At 46.5% G+C, this 21716-nt stretch overlaps 1 protein-coding gene across 1 annotated transcript in view; it reads right to left on the bottom strand.

Moving 5' to 3' along the window:
- The window catches only part of zgc:154142 (uncharacterized protein LOC555481 homolog), a 54282-nt gene extending 36751 nt beyond the window's left edge, over window positions 1-17531 (bottom strand). Inside the window, 4 exon segments of the mRNA XM_046327552.1 lie at window positions 2913-3187; window positions 16155-16334; window positions 16587-16986; window positions 17033-17531. Coding sequence (XP_046183508.1) covers window positions 2913-3187; window positions 16155-16334; window positions 16587-16986; window positions 17033-17531 — 1354 coding nt within the window.
- Between the last annotated feature and the right edge of the window lie 4185 nt (window positions 17532-21716).

The following is a 21716-nucleotide window of genomic DNA, read 5'->3' as shown; positions in this document are numbered from 1 at the left end:
TGGAACCGCGTCACTGCATCAGTATCCAGTGGTGAGACCAATGAGATGCCAATGTCCAAGGGGACCAATTAGACTTTCAGATATCCCTAAAGGTTCGCAGGAGGTTTGTCTATAGACGTTCCCTCAACGTTAGAGGGAACCTTTGCCTTTTGTTGTCGTTCTGTTCCTCCGCAGCTGGGTCTCAGCTCGGACTGTCTGTCTGCCAGACTGTGAGGCCAGTGGCAGGGGACGTCACTGTGACTCACATCACAAAGGTACCACAAAGACACAGAACCCCCTTAGAATATAACTCTCTGTCTCGCCCTGTACCCAGAATGGAGGCACATTCAATGCCAGAAGTATTCAATGCCATTATCACTGTAGCAATGAATGCTGTTGGTTTGTTATTGCGATATACAATGACTCAGATCATTCTTCTATACTTATCATTTATTGCTGATATGAAAGTGTGGTTTAATTTAATCCTAAATAATAAAACATCTGTCAGAGACAGAGATACATTAAGAGCACAATGTACAGTGATGGAAATTTAAATCAAAATAGACAACAAAACATCACTTTTCATCTTCTTGTCAGCAAACTCACCACCAACCGACAGCCATTACCCACCCACTCCCCAGACGCTTAGCTAAGCCTGGTATTATGGTAAATGTATAATGGTCCATAAATCACACGGGTCCATAAATCACTGTTTCATAGTCCTGCTGAGAGGCATTGAACTTTCTGGTGTGAGTAGAGCTATAAACCTTCATTTGATTGAAGTGTTTCAAGTTTTGTACTCACACACCTCCTTGACAGTGATGAAGTTTAGAGGGATAGTCCAACTCTAAGTGTTTACAGTAAATACAGTAGTACTAATCATCTGGCCTACATGAATGTGTTTAACGTATATAGCAGCTCACCAGCAGGTAGCCTAGCAGTTAAGAGAATTGGGTCAGTAACCGAAAGGTTGCTGGTTCCAACCCCTGAGCCGAAAAGATGAAAAAAAACAACAACTCTGCATTTCTGCCCTTGTGTAAGACAGTTAACCTCCAACAACAACTTCTCCCCGGGCACCGATGATGTGTACATTTCTGCCCTTGTGTAAGACAGTTAACCTCCAACAACAACTTCTCCCCGGGCACCGATGACGTGTACATTTCTGCCCTTGTGTAAGACGGTTAACCTCCAACAACAACTTCTCCCCGGGCACCGATGATGTGTGCATTTCTGCCCTTGTGTAAGACAGTTAACCTCCAACAACAACTTCTCCCCCCTTGGGCACAGATGACGTGTACATTTCTGCCCTTGTGTAAGACAGTTAACCTCCAACAACAACTTCTCCCCGGGCACCGATGACGTGTACATTTCTGCCCTTGTGTAAGACAGTTAACCTCCAACAACAACATCTCCCCGGGCACAGATGACGTGTACATTTCTGCCCTTGCGTAAGACAGTTAACCTCCAACAACAACTTCTCCCCGGGCACCGATGACGTGTACATTTCTGCCCTTGTGTAAGACAGTTAACCTCCAACAACAACTTCTCCCCGGGCACCGATGACGTGTACATTTCTGCCCTTGTGTAAGACAGTTAACCTCCAACAACAACTTCTCCCGGGCACCGATGACGTGTACATTTCTGCCCTTGTGTAAGACAGTTAACCTCCAACAACAACTTCTCCCCGGGCACCGATGACGTGTACATTTCTGCCCTTGTGTAAGACAGTTAACCTCCAACAACAACTTCTCCCCGGGCACCGATGACGTGTACATTTCTGCCCTTGTGTAAGACAGTTAACCTCCAACAACAACTTCTCCCTGGGCACCGATGACGTGTACATTTCTGCCCTTGTGTAAGACAGTTAACCTCCAACAACAACCTCTCCCCGGGCACCGATGACGTGTACATTTCTGCCCTTGTGTAACCTCCAACAACCTCTCCCCGGGCACAACAACTTTCTGCTTGTGTAAGACAGTTAACCTCCAACAACAACTTCTCCCCGGGCACCGATGACGTGTACATTTCTGCCCTTGTGTAAGACAGTTAACCTCCAACAACAACTTCTCCCCGGGCACCGATGACGTGTACATTTCTGCCCTTGTGTAAGACGGTTAACCTCCAACAACAACTTCTTGTGTAAGACAGTTAACCTCCAACAACAACTTCTCCCCGGGCACCGATGACGTGTACATTTCTGCCCTTGTGTAAGACAGTTAACCTCCAACAACAACTTCTTAACCTCCAACATCAACTTCTCCCCGGGCACCGATGACGTGTACATTTCTGCCCTTGTGTAAGACAGTTAACCTCCAACAACAACTTCTCCCCGGGCACCGATGACGTGTACATTTCTGCCCTTGTGTAAGACAGTTAACCTCCAACAACAACTTCTCCCCGGGCACCGATGACGTGTACATTTCTGCCCTTGTGTAAGACAGTTAACCTCCAACAACAACTTCTCCCTGGGCACCGATGAAGACGTGTACATTTCTGCCCTTGTGTAAGACGGTTAACCTCCAACAACAACTTCTCCCCGGGCACCGATGACGTGTACATTTCTGCCCTTGTGTAAGACAGTTAACCTCCAACAACAACTTCTCCCCGGGCACCGATGACGTGTACATTTCTGCCCTTGTGTAAGACGGTTAACCTCCAACAACAACTTCTCCCCGGGCACAGATGACGTGTACATTTCTGCCCTTGTGTAAGACGGTTAACCTCCAACAACAACAACTTCTCCCCGGGCACAGATGACCCGGGCACCGATGATGTGTATATCGATTAAGGCAGCCCCCGCTCCTCTCTGATTCAGAAGGGTTGGGTTAAATGTGGAAGACCCATTTCGGGTTTAATGCATTTAGTTGTGCAACTAACTAGGTATCCCTCTTTCCCTTCCCTCCATTTAAACATACAGGTAGTACACTACTCACCTTCATCAGTGGAGACGCTGTTCTTGTCAGTGAAGTAGATGACCACCAGTCCGATGCAGGCGCCAGTCAGAGCCACAAACAGTAGTATCAGGCTCTTCTCCAGGGTACTCAGACCCTGGACGTGGGCCTCTTCTTTAGGTCTTCCTCCATGCTCTCTGTTCACAGTGGTGGAGATGTGCAGGTGGGGAGCAAATGTGCTTTGCCTCTGGTGCACCTGCGTCTCACGGTCTGGTTCGTCCTTTGCTAGACTGGCTGTACCTTGGACTCTCCTGAACCTGGACAAGGGACACGGAGTGTGTCTGTGCCGGAGACTTTTTGACTGTTTAGGATTTTTGAACATGTTGTAAAACGTGTTTTTGTGTGCATAGGGTAAATTAGTTGATGTCATTTTGACTCTCAAATAAAACCATTAGGATACTGTACATAGCTTCAGTAGGGGCAATGGTACATTTTTTACCTCTCACCTATAACTTAGCCTGTTGTAGGCTACTACAGAACCGTTATACACACTGTTGTACAGTATAGCCTATAGCAGGGGTATTCAACTCTGACCCTATGAGGGACAGAGCCTGCTGCTATTCTGTTCTATCTGATCATTAATTAACCCACCTGGTGTCTCAGGTCTAAATCAGTCCCTGATTAGAGCACAACATTGAAAAAAAAACACAGTGGAACTGGCTTTGAGTTCCAGAGTTGAGTTTGGGGGGACAATGGTATATGACCTGTGTTTACACAAGGCTTGTTTATATTATTAACTTTGTCCCTACACTCGACCCCGAATCTCATTTCAAAACATTTACTGTCTCAACCTCAGCTTTTATAAGAGGAGCGGGGCCCGTCACACAGTGCACTGCAATTATCGTCAAGCTTACTAATTGATTAATGTAGTACAGAGCACTTCTGGGCTATGGTTAAACTCTTTAATGTGGCTTAAGTGCCAAAGCACTTAGAATTAGCGATGGATTTGATTAAAGTCAAAGGCATGATGGGGACTAGGCTCACGGGAAGCTACTGTGTAGTCATCTATGCCCCATAGGAGTCGCACAGACGCTACCTGGCAATCAATTACAATTTGTTAAGCTAATGGATAATGTGCTAGAAACAGGCTTGTAATCCTGCCTGTTGGAATCAGGGGTCCCTTCCCAGGATGCATCTAAAATAGCATGTTATTCCCAAATAGTGCAGTATGTTTGACTAGTGCTCTATAGTGCTCCATGTGCCCTGGTCAAAAGTTGGGCACTTTGTAGGGAATTATGGGCCGTGGTCAAAAGTAGAGCACTATGTACGGAATAGGATGCAATTTCGGACACAAATTTCTAATGGCTCTCTGTAAAGACAGACTGGCTCATGCTGGCTTGCTGTAATGCTGCCAGTGTGTTTGTAGCAGGGGAGAACGACTGCCCCCTCGGATTGATGCCATGGAAGTTCGAGGCCAACCGAGGTGCTAAAGACTTTGTTAGCAGAAAAACAGGATCCCCCATTATAGTGAATGGAAAAATGACAATCTTCATGGTCAATCTTTGAGTAAATAAAACCATTTAGAAGACAATCATGGTACCAACAATTGCTTCTAACACACCAGATGTATGTCCTTGAATCAATTATTTTAAAATCGCACACAGAAGAAGTTATAAGGATAATTAAGTTGCCAATGGCAGCCTGCAGTACTCCGGTCGGCCTTCAGCTTCAGTTACTCAATGAGACGGAGCAGCACTTCCTGGAGTAGCTCAAACTGCGCATGTGATGTCTCCATCAGACACCATTTAAACCGACTTCACTTGGCTTCAATGCGCTATTGAGTCTTCACATAGGAATGAATGGTGTCACGTGATCAGTGGCTTTGTCCATTCATATATACAGTCATTGGTTTGTAGAGAGGAGTTTCAAAGCACTGAGATAAGCACTTCACTATGTACAGACTGATAATAGCATAAGCCAGAGAGATATTAGAATCAGCAGAAGAGGGCCATTTTACAACCAGTCATAAACACTAACAGAGATCAGCACAGATCAGAATGATTGTCAAGAAAATTGCGAAAATGGTCTCTGTGGAGAGATATATTGCCATATTGTTAAATATGTTAAATATTTATACAGCACAGACTAGTACAATGTATTATCAGATAATGTTTTATTATCTAGGTGAAGTGTGAGTTACACTGTAGCGGTTATCTATCTGGCTCCCCAAGGTCTACTTTAGAGGGTTCGATGTTGTGAACCTGTGGTGCGGTGGTTCGTGTTACCATAGAAACCCTGGGCCTAGGATATGGGAAGTAGCACACTCACATACAACAGCAGTTTGAAATGGCACCCTGTCCCTTATATGATACACTACTTTTGACCAGGGCCCTACTATGACTGTAACTTGGGACTCAACCTGTGTTACAGTACTATACAGCACAGGAGTTTGGTGGCAACTTAATTGAGGAGAAACCTGGAGCGGAATGGTTTCAAACATGGGTTTGATGCATTTCCATTCGCTCCATTCCAGCCATTATTATGAGCCGTCCTCCCCTCAGCAGCCTCCTCTGCTGTACAGGTGTGAGTTGCTGTTTTTTACCGTGTGTCAAAGTGAGGCCATCTTGTTTGAATTTAATTACCAAGAAGGATGACGAAGGCTGAAGGATGATGAAGGCTGAAGGATGAAGGTTGAATCACTATTTCTCAACACGTGATTGTGTGAGAATCACCCCTCAGCCACGGGCAACGTCCAGCGAGACAGAACGCTCCCCTCCTCCTCTGACCGACAGGTTTTTCATTTGACTTTTAATCAGAGTCGAATTCAGGAGAGGGAATCTTTATATCATCTGAGGGGCGATAATGATAAGGGACAGTTTGTCAACCGCAATATTCACGCTCGCCATTCGTCATTACAAATTAGGCCGCTCAATAACGACCTACGTCTTCATTCACACGCTCCTAATTGCGGATTGGAGATTAAAAATAACTTTAGGGAGATTTGCATACAATGTGGAAGCGATACCAGAGGTTTCTTCACAATAACTTTGGAGTCAGGGTTAATGAGTTTCATAGAGGAAGTGCTTAAATGTTTGCTTAATCTCCATGGAGATTGAATGGTTGGAATTACCTCATCATATAAAGGCCTCTTGGATTCAGCCACAGTCTGATTAGACAAAGACACATTCACTATGGTAACCAGTCACTTTAAATACCTAATCTATCTCTAGGAGATAAGCACCTAGGCCTATACATTCCTCCAATTCTTCCCTTTGGGAAAGACAGAAACAAGTGGTGATATGCTGTACTCCCACTGGGCACACACTGGTTGAATCAACTGTGTCATTTCAATGAAATTACGTTGAACCAACGTGGAATAGACGTTGAATTGACGTCTGGGCTGAAACGGAAGCTTCTTATCTCTACTTGGCAACACATTTAGGAGCATATCATTATTAACAGAACAAAATTAAATGATTTAAGATATTATACAGTCGATAATGATTTTATATGTCTTGCATTTTTTGTTGGTTGTGGGTCAATTCTAGTAGGTGGTTGAGATATTTTCTCAGTTGCTTTACATTTCAACTCAAAGGGGAGAAAGCGGTCTAGGAACTGCACCTCAGTCACTACAGACCATGGTTCAATTCCAGGCTGTGATTGGGAGTCCCATAGGGCGGTGCACAATTGGCCCAGCGTCGTCTGGGTTAGGGTTTGGTCGGGGTAGGCCGTCATTGTAAATAAGAATTTGTTCACAAATGATATAAATACAACTGGACACCTGCCATGGAGGATGCTTCCAAACTAAGATGTCTGGGAAGTGACATTAACAACTCTCATTGCAACTCTACCCTCCAAACTTGCTCACAACGAACTGCACACCACTCACCACAATGACATCCGTTCACAACAATACTAGTAAAAGTCCTACAACTACAGGTCAGTATATCAACCCTGCTGCTGCTGCTGCTGCAGGTCTTCAATACATCAGCTGCAAAACATTTTAGTGCATCAAGAATGGATTGGATTTATATAGCAGTTTTCCCAGTCGCTCAAATCGCTTTATTAGATGTGGTGTGTCAATGTGGGGGATATTTTTCTCAACCATGAGTGTCTCTGGGAGGGGGAGGGGAGAAAAAGGGAGAGAGATAGAGTGTTGCTGCAGTGTGTGTGTGTGTGTGTGTGTGTGTGTGTGTGTGTGTGTGTGTGTGTGTGTGTGTGTGTGTGTGTGTGTGTGTGTGTGTGTGTGTGTGTGTGTGTGTGTGTGTGTGTGTGTGTGTGTGTGTGTGTGTGTGTGTGTGTGTGTGTGTGGGGAACCTCTGTCCACTGGGGGACCAATGATTTATAGAAACATCTGTCAGCCGTTATAAAGCAGTCTCTAGTGAAGACAGCCAAGGTGACCTTAGTGTGTGTGTGTGTGTGTGTGTGTGTGTGTGTGTGTGTGTGTGTGTGTGTGTGTGTGTGTGTGTGTGTGTGTGTGTGTGTGTGTGTGTGTGTGTGTGTGTGTGTGTGTGTGTGTGTGTGTGTGTGTGTGTGTGTGTGTGTGTGTGTGTGCAAGTATATGTGCACCTGTGCTTGACTTTCAGCATGTGAAAGGTTATGTACGTGTGTTTGTGTGTGGAACGGCGGGGTGGTTAATAACAAGCCTCTATAAAATGCTCAGGTCTGCAGTGTGTAGTGTTACACAGAGATGGAGTATGCTGGAGTGGAGGAGGGAGAGGAAGATAGAAACAAGTATGTGTTCCCCTATGAACAAGAGCACATAGGGGAACACACACACACGCACAAACGCATGCACACACACACACACACACACACACACACACACACACACACACACACACACACACACACACACACACACACACACACACACACACACACACACACACACACACACACACACACACACACACAGAAGCGCACACGCACACACACACACCTCAATCCTTCCAAACATATTTTCCCACAATGCGAAGTAATGTAGGCCATATGGTCCACAGGGGCCTAAGCAGCAGATGACATCGGAGGAAGTTCCTTACTGTAGCGCTGCCGGTGATTCAAGACAACAGTGAGTAAACAAAACAACTGGAGCAGTACTGGGGAGGTGCTATAAGAGCTGTTCCGGGGTCAGGCAGAGAAACAAAAGGACTGAAGCAGTACTGGGAAGGCACTATAAGAGCTGTTCAGAGGTTAGGGATAAAGCGACGCTTCAGAGGGGAGGCAGGGGTTTTAGCCGCCCTGCTGTTGCTGACTGATATGGCGCTTTTATGATAGAGAGAAAGTGAGAGAGAGATAAAAAGAGGGGGAGAAAAATAAAGAGAGAGAGGGAGAGTGAGAGATATAGTGCTTTTATATGACATCATCATAGAGGGAGAACATAAAGCTTGACATGATTCATTACATCACCCAGTGCTCCAGAATCAACCCCAGTGGTTCATCTATGGAGAATAGCTAAGCATCGCTAAGATCACCACATCCTTACTCATAATCACATACTTACCAATCTCTAAATACAATCAGTAAACAGCAATTAACACAGAAACTGATCCCCATGATAAGATGGAGTCTGAGTGTGTCTGATGTGCGTCTAAAGATCCGACAGGGAATTATTTATGATTTGTATTGGTAATTGTAATGGCTTGTGCTCAAGCTGAGTCTAGGCTACACGAGTCCTCTACGGATTTTCTGTGTAGCTGAGATGAGTCTCTCTCTCTCTCTGTGTGTGTGTGTGTGTGTGTGTGTGTGTGTGTGTGTGTGTGTGTGTGTGTGTGTGTGTGTGTGTGTGTGTGTGTGTGTGTGTGTGTGTGTGTGTGTGTGTGTGTGTGTGTGTGTGTGTGTGTGTGTGTGTGTGTGTGTGTGTGTGTGTGTGTGTGGAGCTAACTGGGTCATAGCAGGAGGTTTAACACAGTTTAACTATGTTTCTGAGGTGGACATTTTATCTGGAGGGCTAGAGGGAGTCTTGATATAGACTCTAACTAACACGCAGTCGAAGCACCATGCTGAAACCTGATGTTCAGTGAAGCTCAAACAACGGTTATGTAGTGGTGACTGTAGAGGATTTTCCATAGAGAGGGGAAAAATGCCCCGTGTGTCACACCCTGGTCGAAGTATTTTGTGTTTATCTTTATGTATTGGGTCAGGCCAGGTTGTGGCATGGGGTTTTTGTATTGTGGTGTGTTTTGTCTTGGGGTTTTGGTGTGTATATATTGGGATTGTAGCTAGTGGGGTGATCTAGCAAAGTCTATGGCTGTCTGGAGTGGTTCTCAATCAGAGGCAGGTGTTTATCGTTGTCTCTGATTGGGAACCATATTTAGGCAGCCATATTCTTTGAGTTTGTCGTGGGTGATTGTCCTTAGTGTCCTTGTAACTGTCTAGTGTTAGTTTGCACCAGTTTAGGCTGTTTCGGTTTTTCATTACGTTTATTGTTTTTTGTATTGATTCGTGTTTACTTTGTTTTTATTAAACATGAATCTCAATCTACACGCTGCGTTTTGGTCCGACTCTCCTTCACCACACCTAGAAAACCGTTACAGAATCACCCACCACCAACGGACCAAGCAGCATGTCAACAGGCAGGAGCCACAGGAGAGATGGACATGGGAGGACGAACTGGACGGTAAAGGACCCTGGGCTCAGCCTGGAGAATATCGCCGCCCCAAGGAAGAACTGGAGGCAGAGAAAGCGGAGAGGCGCAGGTATGAGGAGGCAGCACGGCGTAGCAGAAGGAAGCCCGAGAGTCAGCCCCAAAAAATTATTGGGGGGGTGGCAGAGTCAGGAGTCAGACCTGAGCCAACTCTCCCTGTTTATCGTGAGGAGCCAAGGAGGAGACCAGAACCAGAGCCGGTGTTGGAGGTGAGCGAAGCAGAGACTGTGAAGGAGTTAATGGGGAAATTGGAGGAGAGAGAAATTAGGGAGTTGCTGTGTTGGTGCTTTAAGCATGGAATTCGCCTGACGGAATGTGTCGGGGATTTGATGGCACCTGAGTTAGCGCTCCATAATCGTCCTGAGGTGCGTGTTAGTCAGCTGGTGAAGTTGGTGCCAGCCTCATGCACCAGGCCTCCTGTGCACATCCCTAGCCATGCACGTCCTATGCCAGCACTGCTCTCAAGATCTCCAGTACGCCTTCACGGTCTAGCCCATCCTGTGCCACCTCCACACCCCAGCCCTCCAGTAATAGCTCCCCGCACCAGGCTTCCTGTGCGTGTCCTCGGTTCAGTTCCACCAGTGCCAGCACCACGCATCAGGCCTACAGTGCGCCTCGCCTCTCCAGCGCTGTCGGAGTCTCCCGCCTGTCTAGCGCAGCCAGAGCCTTTCTCCTCTCCTGTGCTACCGGAGTCTCCCGCCTGTTCAGCGCAGCTAGAGCCTTCTTCCTCTACAGCGCTGCTGGAGTCTCCTGTCTGTTCAGCGCAGCCAGAGCTGTCAGCCTGCATGGAGCAGTCAGAGCTGCCAGCCTGCATGGAGCAGTCAGAGCTGCCAGCCTGCATGGAGCAGTCAGAGCTGCCAGCCTGCATGGGAGCAGTCAGAGCTGCCAGCCTGCATGGAGCAGTCAGAGCTACCAGCCTGCATGGAGCAGTCAGAGCTGCCAGCCTGCATGGAGCAGTCAGAGCTGCCAGCCTGCATGGAGCAGTCAGGGCTGCTAGTCTGCAAGGAGCTGCCAGTCTGCAAGGAGCTGCCAGTCTGCACGGAGCCGCCAGAGCTGCTAGTCTGTAAGAAGCCGCCAGAGCTGTCAGCCTACATGGAGCAGCCAAAGCCGCCAGTCAGCGTGGAGCAGTCAGAACCGCCAGTCAGCATGGAGCAGCCAGATCTTTCAGTCTGCCAGGATCCGCCAGTCAGCCAGACTCTTCCAGATCTGCCAGTCAGCCAGGATCTGCCAGTCAGCCAGGATCTGCTGAGACCACCAGCCAGCCAGGATCTGGTAGATCTATCTACCTGCCTGAGCTTCCTCTCACTCCCGAGCTTCCTCTCACTCCCGAGCTTTCTCTCACTCCCGAGCTTTCTCTCACTCCCGAGCTTTCTCTCACTCCCGAGCTTTCTCTCACTCCCGAGCTTCCTCTCACTCCCGAGCTGCCTCAGTCCCGAGCTGTCCTTCAGTCCCGATCTGCTCCTCAGTCCAGTGGGGTTCTGGGTGTGGACTACTAGGCCATGGTCGGCGGCGGGGTGGACTATCCAGGGACGCGAGTAGAGGGGACTAAGACATTGACTGAGTGGGGTCCACGTCCCGCGCCGGAGCCGCCACCATGGACAGACGCCCACCCGGACCCACCCTATTGTTTTGAGGTGCGTTCGGGAGTCCGCACCTTGGGGAGGGGTTCTGTCACGCCCTGGTCGAAGTATTTTGTGTTTATCTTTATGTATTGGGTCAGGCCAGGGTGTGGCATGGGGTGTTTGTATTGTGGTGTGTTTTTGTCTTGGGGTTTTGGTGTGTATATATTGGGATTGTAGCTAGTGGGGTGATCTAGCAAAGTCTATGGCTGTCTGGAGTGGTTCTCAATCAGAGGCAGGTGTTTATCGTTGTCTCTGATTGGGAACCATATTTAGGCAGCCATATTCTTTGAGTTTGTCGTGGGTGATTGTCCTTAGTGTCCTTGTAACTGTCTAGTGTTAGTTTGCACCAGTTTAGGCTGTTTTGGTTTTTCATTACGTTTATTGTTTTTTGTATTGATTCGTGTTTACTTTGTTTTTATTAAACATGAATCTCAATCTACATGCTGCGTTTTGGTCCGACTCTCCTTCACCACACCTAGAAAACCGTTACACCGTGAGAATATAACAGAATCGTATGAGACGACACAACAGTGACATTCAGAGAAATTCCCTCACCAAGATAGAATGTAGAGACTACTAATCTTTTCCAACGCTAGAGCATAATTTGATTTCTTAAAGCGCACTGACACATTAATGTTAGATGATGATAGACTGGCCAACTGATGAACATGGGCTCTCAGTTTAATTAAGTTTCTGGGCCCCGCACAATTTATTTTCATCTAAATCAATGATCATCTGCAAGTCAAATAGCCTATATCTATTTTTAAGGCAGGGATTTCATTTTCCAAACCCTATGATTTATAACTCTAAAATAAAACTCAGTTTCAATTCCACTCCCTATATTTCTTATCCTGCCAGAGAGGAGAACAGCAGCACTCATTGTACAACATTACAAAACACCCTTTCCATTTCAAACAGGTGCATTCAAAACAGACCCACCCCCAACCGTCTAGGGGGGTTCTACCTGGAACCAAAGACTGCGGTCATGACCAGATTGGATTCTGGGTAGTGATATTAGACAGGACATACAGTGAAGAGTGTGATTTTAATATTGAATAAGAGGCTGCAAGTTACTATGTCAGAGTGAGAGGTATTTTTTCTCACTTTTTTGAGATCCCCCTACTTCCCATGTCTGTTTCTCTCTGTCTCAGTCTCTCTCATCTCTCTATCTTAGTCTTTTCATCACAATGAATCTCTTGTGTTTAACATCCACCGCCTAGGGCCACTTTCAAATGGGAGCCAGTCGCAGGGACACGGGTGGGCGAAGGGGACATTAAATATTGAAACACCAGCTAATTAAGGCCTGGGTGAGGGAGTCAGCATTAAGGCTGGTGAGCCGACTGCTGCTGGTCGGGATCTATGGACAGAGAGACAGAGAGAGAGAGCGTGAAGAGACAGAGAGAGAGAGAGAGAGAGAGACAGAGAGAGAGAGAGACAGAGAGAGAGAGAGAGAGAGAGAGAGAGAGAGAGAGAGAGATGGGGGAACAGTGAAGGAAGATGGGAGGGAGAGGATCAGGGGATGCTTGTAGCTCTACACATGTAGAAGAAGTGTCAGTACAAATCCAATACATCTCTCAAAGGTAGCGGCACAAGGTTGGTGATGCACTTCACTGTGGCAGCCCCTTTAATCAGCAACTGAGATGACTGTCTGGTTGTGAGTGTGTGGGGGGTGTGATTCTCATCTTAACACCTTGAATACCAGGGGGATGGACTTTTGTGTGTGTGTGTGTTCTTTTGACAGGGAACAGAATAGCCCAGGACACCTAACCTAACAGCCCACTGTGATGAGTGCAGTGATGAGTGGTGACACACACATACACCCAGACACACAGGAAGTGACAGCACAGTCCTGTGAAATCAGTGTATCACACTGAGACAGAGGGTGTATTCAAACAGACAGTTAGTTGTAATTCCCAAACAAAGTAGATTGGCTGTGAATATTCCCCATTCCACAGTAGGATGTGATGGTAAGCCTATATCAACAAGTTGAGACTACATTTTCAATGTTTTATAATTTAATAACTTCATTACTCTTAATAACAATGTGGAGGAAACAAGGTTTATGTAATATTTTTAAGCGGATATTTTATCCTAAGGAAAAAAGTATGTTTCAGGTGATTCTAAAAGAGACTAGATAAATTGAAAGTTTTAATTAACTTTATGTAAGCAGACTCATAGTTTAATTTGCTCTGCTTAACCCATACATTTCACATCACTGGATTTGGAATGTAGACCTACCTACCTCTCACAATGACTGGCTTTGGAATGTAGACCTACCTACCTCTCACAATGACTGGCTTTGGAATGTAGAACTACCTCATACAATGACTGGCTTTGGAATGTAGACCTACCTACCTCTTACAATGACTGGTTTGGAATGTAGACCTACCTCTTACAATGACTGGCTTTGGAATGTAGACCTACCTACCTCTCACAATGACTGGCTTTGGAATGTAGACCTACCTACCTCTCACAATGACTGGCTTTGGAATGTAGACCTACCTACCTCTCACAATGACTGGCTTTGGAGTATAGATGACTGTCATAAAAAAAAACAAATGGTGACTTACATTTTGAACATCTTCTTATGTACTATGTACTTATGTACTTATGTACTATGTACTTATGTACTCTCGGAGGACCTGAGCCCTAGGACCATGCCTCAGGACTACCTGGCCTGATGACTCCTTGCTGTCCCCAGTCCACTTGGCCGTGCTGCTGCTCCAGTTTCAACTGTTCTGCCTGCGGCTATGGCACCCTGACCTGTTCACCGGATGTGCTACCTGTCCCAGACCTGCTGTTTTCAACTCTCTAGAGACAGCAGGAGTGGTAGAGATACTCTCAATGATCGGCTATGAAAAGCCAACTGACATATACTCCTGAGGTGCTGCACCCTCGACAACTACTGTGATTATTATTATTTGACCCTGCTGGTTATCTATGAACATTTGAACATCTTGGCCATGTTCTGTTATAATCTCCACCCGGTACAGCCAGAAGAGGACTGGCCACCCCTCATAGCCTGGTTCCTCTCTAGGTTTCTTCCTAGGTTCTGGCCTTTCTAAGGAGTTTTTCCTAGCCACAGTGCTTCTACACCTGCATTGCTTGCTGTTTGGGGTTTTAGGCTGGGTTTCTGTACAGCACTTTGAGATATCAGCTGATGTAAGAAGGGCTTTATAAACACATTTGATTTGATTGTATACTAATGGATTTACACATAAAAACATGCATTTAGAAAAAAATTCTTACTACTAATTTGTGTTCTCTAATAGAAGCCCACAGTAATTCACAGATTTAGTCATTTTTACTTTAACTGTGCCTAATCCAATCAAAGATGTAAAACCCAGAATTAAACTAACCCAGCAAGTGAACGATTCTAAATTTAAATTATTTTGAAAATAAACAGTTTTTAAGTCTTTGAAGAGACTATATTTCTCCTTCTCTGCAAATATTCAACCATCTAATTTCAAAAGTGGTTCTTTTGTCCTAGCTTTGATAAGTATTTTAATTTAATTTAATTTTAATTTAATCAAATTTTAATGAGAGATTATAGCGAGAGGAAAAGGGCTTGAATAGTGTGGAGTACTGTATACACACACTAATGTGTGCTTTGGGTCAATTTCACCACTGTCTCAAAGACATTCTTTTGGGAAAGGGCTGTAATAAAGCCCATCGACAACTAATCCACAAGGAGTACACACCACCACTTCTCTACTCCTGCCTGCTGATACATCCTGAACAATGTCCCCTGTGGTTTCAAACAGCCTTCTACAGCAGTTTTCAGATGCACTTATTGAAACAAAACACTGTACCTGATGATACAGTGTGTACAACTAAGCATATACAACATCAGTATATTTATGTTTTGAATCAGAGCAAGTCAAAAAGCTGACATTTCATGTAGTATACGAACAGAGTCTAACCAATAGTTTAAAAAAAAGAAGAGTATTATGATTCCATAAAGGACATGACAAGCTGGGTGTTTCATGAGGATGGTTCACAGACCAATTGGAAGAGGCATTTAAAAATAGAGACCTCAGAGCTCCTCGGATTAGCAATGTCTCTACTACTAGACATTACTCACGCTCTCAATCGTTTCCGGTCCCCATAGATCAGCTATCAGCTGCAATATTGTTTCAAACAGACCCTTTTCCCATCCTCAAGCAATATCTGATAACACATTGTAACTGAGGAACTCACACTGTGGGGATACATGCTGCTAACGCTCTCTTGAAACACCTGTCAATGAATCCAGACAAAAACTGCTCGGCTGTAGATCACCTCATCAGTCACCTTGAGTTTTTTAAAATCCAAAACGGAGAGCAACTAAATGCACACAGGCCCAGTGTTATATTGTATATAAGACATACGGAAATGAGCACAGCAGAGGTTTTATTCTTCTTCTTTATCAAGACAAAATAAGTAGTTACCAATTCAAAATAAAATCTTCAACAAAAAAACAAATAATAATATATTCATCTTATAAATAGAGGTTGTTCAATACACCCGGAACGTAATCGTACTGTATATATACCAAAATGCACCCACTGCACTGAGAAGTAGTGATATTTAGTTGCACATCTGTAAAAGGTATGATACTGACAGTAATATGTATGTACGCCCAAAGATCAGAGGCATGTACTGTATACACCAGGACTTCATAGTGGTAAAATGAGTTATGACTGCCATAAGTACTAACACACATGCGTTTCACTAAGATAATATTATTGCCATTTTTCATTAAATACTGTTAGAATCTCTCATCTAAAAAATAAGTTGTCCATAACAAGAACCTATTTTAGCTTTTTGTTTTGCCCTCTTCTGTTGATAATCATCAACCCTATCTAAGGTAACATTGTATACCACAACATCTGACCAGTAGGGTTAGGGAGAGATCCCAATATCCACACATGGCTTGGCATCGGAGGAACCATAACAAGGGGTGAACCAGCCTGCTTTATAGGGGACTCAGCTGAGGGTGTGGGCTGCATACAGCCCGCTGCTTCTCCTTCTCACTCCAGCACGGCGGTAGGGGGAGGGTGTGGGCTGCATACAGCCTGCTGCTTCTCCTTCTCACTCCAGCACGGCGGTAGGGGGAGGGTGTGGGCTGCATACAGCCTGCTGCTTCTCCTTCTCACTCCAGCACGGCGGTAGGGGGGGTGTGGGCTGCATACAGCCCTCTGCTTCTCCTTCTCACTCCAGCACGGCGGTAGGGGGAGGGTGTGGGCTGCATACAGCCCTCTGCTTCTCCTTCTCACTCCAGCACGGCGGTAGGGGAGGGTGTGGGCTGCATACAGCCTGCTGCTTCTCCTTCTCACTCCAGCACGATGGTAGGGGAGGGTGTGGGCTGCATACAGCCAGCTGTTTCTCCTTCCCACTCCAGCACGGCGGTAGGGGAGGGTGTGGGCTGCATACAGTGCTTCTCCTGCTTCTCCTTCTCCTTCTCACCCAGCACGGCGGTAGGGGGGAGGGTGTGCGCAGCACTTGGGCCGTCTGACATTTTTCAGCATGGACCTGAAAACGTTCTGCTGCCTCCTCTTGTTTTTCCTGCTGTTGGCATCGTCCACGGCAACGGTGGCGGGCGAGTCGGGCACCACCGGCGGCACTGAGATGGACTTCCTGAGTGATGACTGGGTCACGACCTTCTTCTCTTGTTCTTTGATCTTACACTGCAGGTGGCTCTGAATGGCAAAGCCAAGGGACTCGGGGTCAACGGATGCTCCGTACACCTCCCAGGTCATCCCCTGCTCATCCCACAGCACATCGTGCACGCTCTTCTCTCCTTTCTGTTTCCCCCCTCGACTTCGTCCTCCTTTTCCTTCCTCTCCGGCTCCAGCTGCTCCTGCTTCTTCTTGCCCAACAAAGCCTTAACGCCCCCAACCCCTTAACAATACTCTGCTTCGCTGCTTTCACTGCCGTCTTGGGTTTAACGTCCTCTGCTTTTTTGGAGGTTGTCGTTGAGGCCTGGCTGGGCTTGGTAACGGAAGGAGTTGACTGCGAAGGAGGAGGAGCAGCCTTATTGTCGGAGGATTTGGTCTTGCTTGCGGCAGTTGGCGACAAGGGGGATGGAGCTTTAGCAGAGGGAGGCTTGGCAGGCTGCGTTGGCACGGTCTGCGCTTCATTAGACACCTTTGGTTTCTCTGCTGCATTGGGTTTGGATTGGGAGTCTGCCACTGCCTTCTCGCCTCCATGCTGGTGATGATTCGCTTTAGCTACCGGCTTGTTTTGGCCGCCGCTCGGCTCGATGTTGATCTGGTAGACGGGCTGCAGAGGCGGGAGTGCTCCTCTCTGCTGGATGTTGCATAGCGCTGCTGCCCCCGACTGCCAGGTCTTTAGGCTTGGCCCCCAGCCTGGCGACCTCTGCATGGAGGGCCGCCACCGCCTCCTCTGCATGGAGCACCACGCCGGCACTCTGACTGGAGCATAACCCCGCCTCCAGGGTCAATCGCTCTGACCCGGACCTGAGACCTGCGGTGTAGTTAGGTGGCGGGGGCAGGATGGACTGCTGCCCATGTGAATCTGGTGGAGGGGCACCTGGTAGACCACAGACAGGCTCTCAGCTGCTGCTTCCTCCCTCAGGGCAGCACCTCTGTCAGTGGACCTGTAGGGCGGGGGCAGAGGAAACAGGCTGGGGCTGGTGGAGACCGCCCGGCTGCACACGTCAGCCACTGCCTGGACCTCCACGTCTTGGCCCTGCTTGCTATGGGTGGGGGTGGCGGTGGGGGTGGGGGTGCGGGTCATGGTGGAGGCCTCCCGGTATAGTTTGCAGTGGGCTTTCTGTTGCATCTCCTCCGAGACCGAGGCAGTCTGGACGGCTTCATCTGTCACCTGTGCTGCATGGTGGGCAGGCTGCTGGTTCTGGCCCTGTTGGGCCTCAGGCTGTTGGTTCTGGCTCTGTTGGGCCTCAGGCTGTTGGTTCTGGCCTGTTGGGCCTCAGGCTGTTGGTTCTGGCTCTGTTGGGCCTCCGGCTGTTGGTTCTGTTGGGCCTCGTTGGGTGACGAGGAGAATCCTTCTGTGATGAAGACTCTGACGATGCCGCCTGCAAGTGTTTATCTAAGCAGATCTCTGTCTTTGCTACTGGAGTAGGTTTTAAATCCTTCTTCTCGGGAGGTGGCGGACTTGAGGCCTTATTCCTAAGCCCTACGTTCTCCTTGCTGACTGATGATGGAGGCATGATGGTGACGGCAGCATTGACAGGAGCTACTGCAGTCTCCTTGGTCTGTTCCGGCTGTGATGTAGCTGCCGTTTTATTATATTCCATTTGGGAAGGAGGGTTCTGAGAGTTTGTCTTGGGCCTATTTTCTTTAGATGCCTGTAGAGGACATTCTGGTGGAGTAGGGTTGGTGGCGGGGCGGGGCTAGGTAAAGGTGAGAGACTCTGTGTTGTAGCACTATTAACAGCCTCTTTTGATTTGTAAGGAGGTGGAGCAACCTTGTTTGGAGTCACTGCAGCTCCCTCTGCCTTACCTTGTTTGGGAGTCGTCAGAGACGTCAGCACTTCAGAGGCCGAGGTATGCTTTGGATCACAGGTCTGAGGGGGATGTTGATTTGGTGTGGTTGCGTTTTTGTTGTCCCCTTCTAGTAGTGACTCCTCTTTAGCTACTGCAGAAACTCTGACTGTAGCACTCTGTACTGCTGTGGGCTCTGGTGATGGCTTGGCTGCACACCCCTCCCCCGCCCCTGCTCCACCAGGCTCTTTCTCTCTGCAGTAATTTGTATGCACGTCAACCTTTGATGATGTAATGGCGGACGACAGGCTGGTCTTACAGATATGCTTCTCCTTCTCCTCGTCGGCGGCTGTGGGAGTTAACGCTGTCAAATTGGCGTTGCCGTCCCTACTGCCCTCTGTCGCCGCCTCGGTTACACTCACACCTCCTCGGCATGTCAATACCATCTGCTGCTCTATTCCAATCACATGCTCCGATGGCGATTTCCCTCCTTCGCCATTGGTCGAGAAAGGTGTGTTGGTGTTGGACCCCACTCCGCCGCCAACCTGTTGTCCATGGCCAGTTGATTGGATCCTGGAGGTTGTGTTGGGGGTTGTCAGACACAGGTTAACCTGTGTGTGTTCTGTAAGGACAGGGGCAGGGGTAGTGGTGGGGGCAGGGCAACCCTGGGTGAGGTTCAGGTTAGGTTCTTTAGCCCAGTTGGCGTTAGACTCCTGGTTTCCCAGAGCTTCCACTCCAGCCAGATGAGGGACCATTTGGACCGTCACTGTCCTTGTTGGGTTGGTTCCCATCCTGTATTGAGACAGTCCTCTGAGCCACTTCTACTGTAGGGATCCAAAGTCGAACCAGGTGTCCACAATCCTGTCCCTGTCTATTTGTGTAATTCCCTATAAAGTAGGAAAAATAGAATAGTTTTAGATTCAGAGAAGAAGTATGAACAACACATTAGATCCTTCCATGTAGATAACGATATTACTACTATGCTATACGCCTTATATAGTATAATATCCTCTAATATAATAGAGAATGATGATCTTGGTCATGTCTTTCTCACTCTTGCATTTTACATCCTGACCTCAAAGGTGATTTCGAAACACCAAAAAAGACGTGAGACTTTATTACAATTTTTTTAAACAGAAATACATTTTTAACTTGAAATTAGAGAACTAACAGGATGACCGATGAGGAACAGTTGTACCACAGTGTAGTGCACTCCAAAAACATTTATGGATATTTTTCAAACTAGACTTTCATCCTCGAGACCAGACATCTGATGGAGAAGTGACCAATGAGGCAATACACTAAAACAATGGGAGTTGACACCTTCGCTTATTTCTGACTCTAGTATCCGTCACAATAAAGACTGTGTGCCAACTACCGCATCAGAACTGAATGAATTAACTGAATCTGTAAACAAAGCAACAGATAATAGCAATAAATCCAAATGACTAAGAATAAGCCCAAGACAATGATGCTTCAAAACTGACCTAAACTGTTTTGCTGCTCAGAGATGGTTGGCCTTTCCTCTTCTCATTCCAGTAAGTACATTTCATTTTAATGTGTCTCTGATGACTGCAAACTGATTTGAAATGATGGACCATGAGCACTCCGAGTCCCTTTGGAGCAGAGAAGATAAAGCAATGCCAAAACTAAGATTAACTATGCCACAAATGATTTTTGCTCAAAAACTGATGGAATTTGAAAGACTACAGCAATCACAAACACTTACCACACACTTCAACAAGCTTGAGTGAATTAAATAATTCCTCTTAACCCAGGAGGAAATATATTGAATTATCCTTAAGTGGGATAATTATCCTTAAATCGCAACAAGTGAAAGCAATAGTGTAGCCTTAGTTCCATGTTTGACTTTATCATTAGAAAAAAAAATATCCCAATGCCCCAGGGCAGTGATTAGGGACATTGTCCTGTGTAGGGTGCCGTCTTTTGGATGGTACGTTAAATGGGTGTCCTGACTCTGTGGTCACTAAAGATCTCATGGCACTTATCGTAAGAGTATGGGTGTTAACCCTGGTGTCCTGGCTAAATTCCCAATCTGGCCCTCATACCTTCATGGCCACCTAATCATCCCCAGTGTACAATGGTCTCATTCATCCCCCCTCCCCTGTAACTATTCCCCAGGTCGTTGCTGTAAATGAGAACTGACCTGGTAAAATAAGAGTTAAATAAAGAGCTATCAGACACTGCAGCCTACAGATGTAGGATCATCATTTGAGGCAGTTTCCTACAGTAGGAATATAATCCTGCAGCAACAGGAAATGTGAATTATTATGGACTATAATACATGAACAGTTTTGTAGGAGTTGATCAATTTTCTCAGCAACAAAGAGTGATCAAATTAAGATCCTATGACATAAGTCCTTTTAAAAAGGTCTGAAATGAGCCATCTGCTGGCCTCAAACACAGACCTCTGTGTGTTTTGTTGGTCTCATCTGTTGCACCATCTCCCCTGAAGCTACAGCAACAGAGCTGTTTATTGTGGACATAGATAAGACATTGAACCATTTTGGGAGATTTCAAATGCACTTCAATTAGCCCATTGGATTTATCCAATAGGCTTCATTCATCATAGAGTCTGTTCATTTTTGACTGTGATCTTATGTTCCTCGTCATCATTCCTACAGTTTATGGCAATTAAAAAGCAGGCCTGTTGTCATTAATAACAAAGTAAATGTCTCGACGGGTTATCCTTATCCTTCTAAATCAGACACTTCTAGTTACTGAATGTCCTAGCCAGGCTACTAAATATTCCATTTGGAATTGTAGGCTCAACACATCAGAGTGTATTGGCTTATATGTAGGCCAAACGCACACACCCATCTGAAAATAAATCTCAAGCAGTGTCTGGGTTTTGCAGCTGCAGACTCTAGACAGAGAGAAATAGAAAGAGTGAATGAGCAGGGGCCTACTCAAAAAGAAATCTGATTTCTGAAAGGTACGAACTAAATGGCTTTGCCATGGTATTTTTAGTCCAGAAGGAAAATAGGATGTCTTGTATAGTCCTGAGTGCTTGAGTTGTGATTTGTCAGATTGGATTTTCCATGCCACACAGTTGGCAAACGTGTACAGTATATTCACACTATACCAAAGTGACCTATTACTACGGCACC

Source organism: Oncorhynchus gorbuscha, linkage group LG24, assembly GCF_021184085.1.
Source record: "Oncorhynchus gorbuscha isolate QuinsamMale2020 ecotype Even-year linkage group LG24, OgorEven_v1.0, whole genome shotgun sequence".
Lineage (NCBI taxonomy): Eukaryota > Metazoa > Chordata > Actinopteri > Salmoniformes > Salmonidae > Oncorhynchus > Oncorhynchus gorbuscha.
Note: the sequence above shows the minus strand (reverse complement) of the source record. Positions and strands in the feature narration are given on the sequence as shown.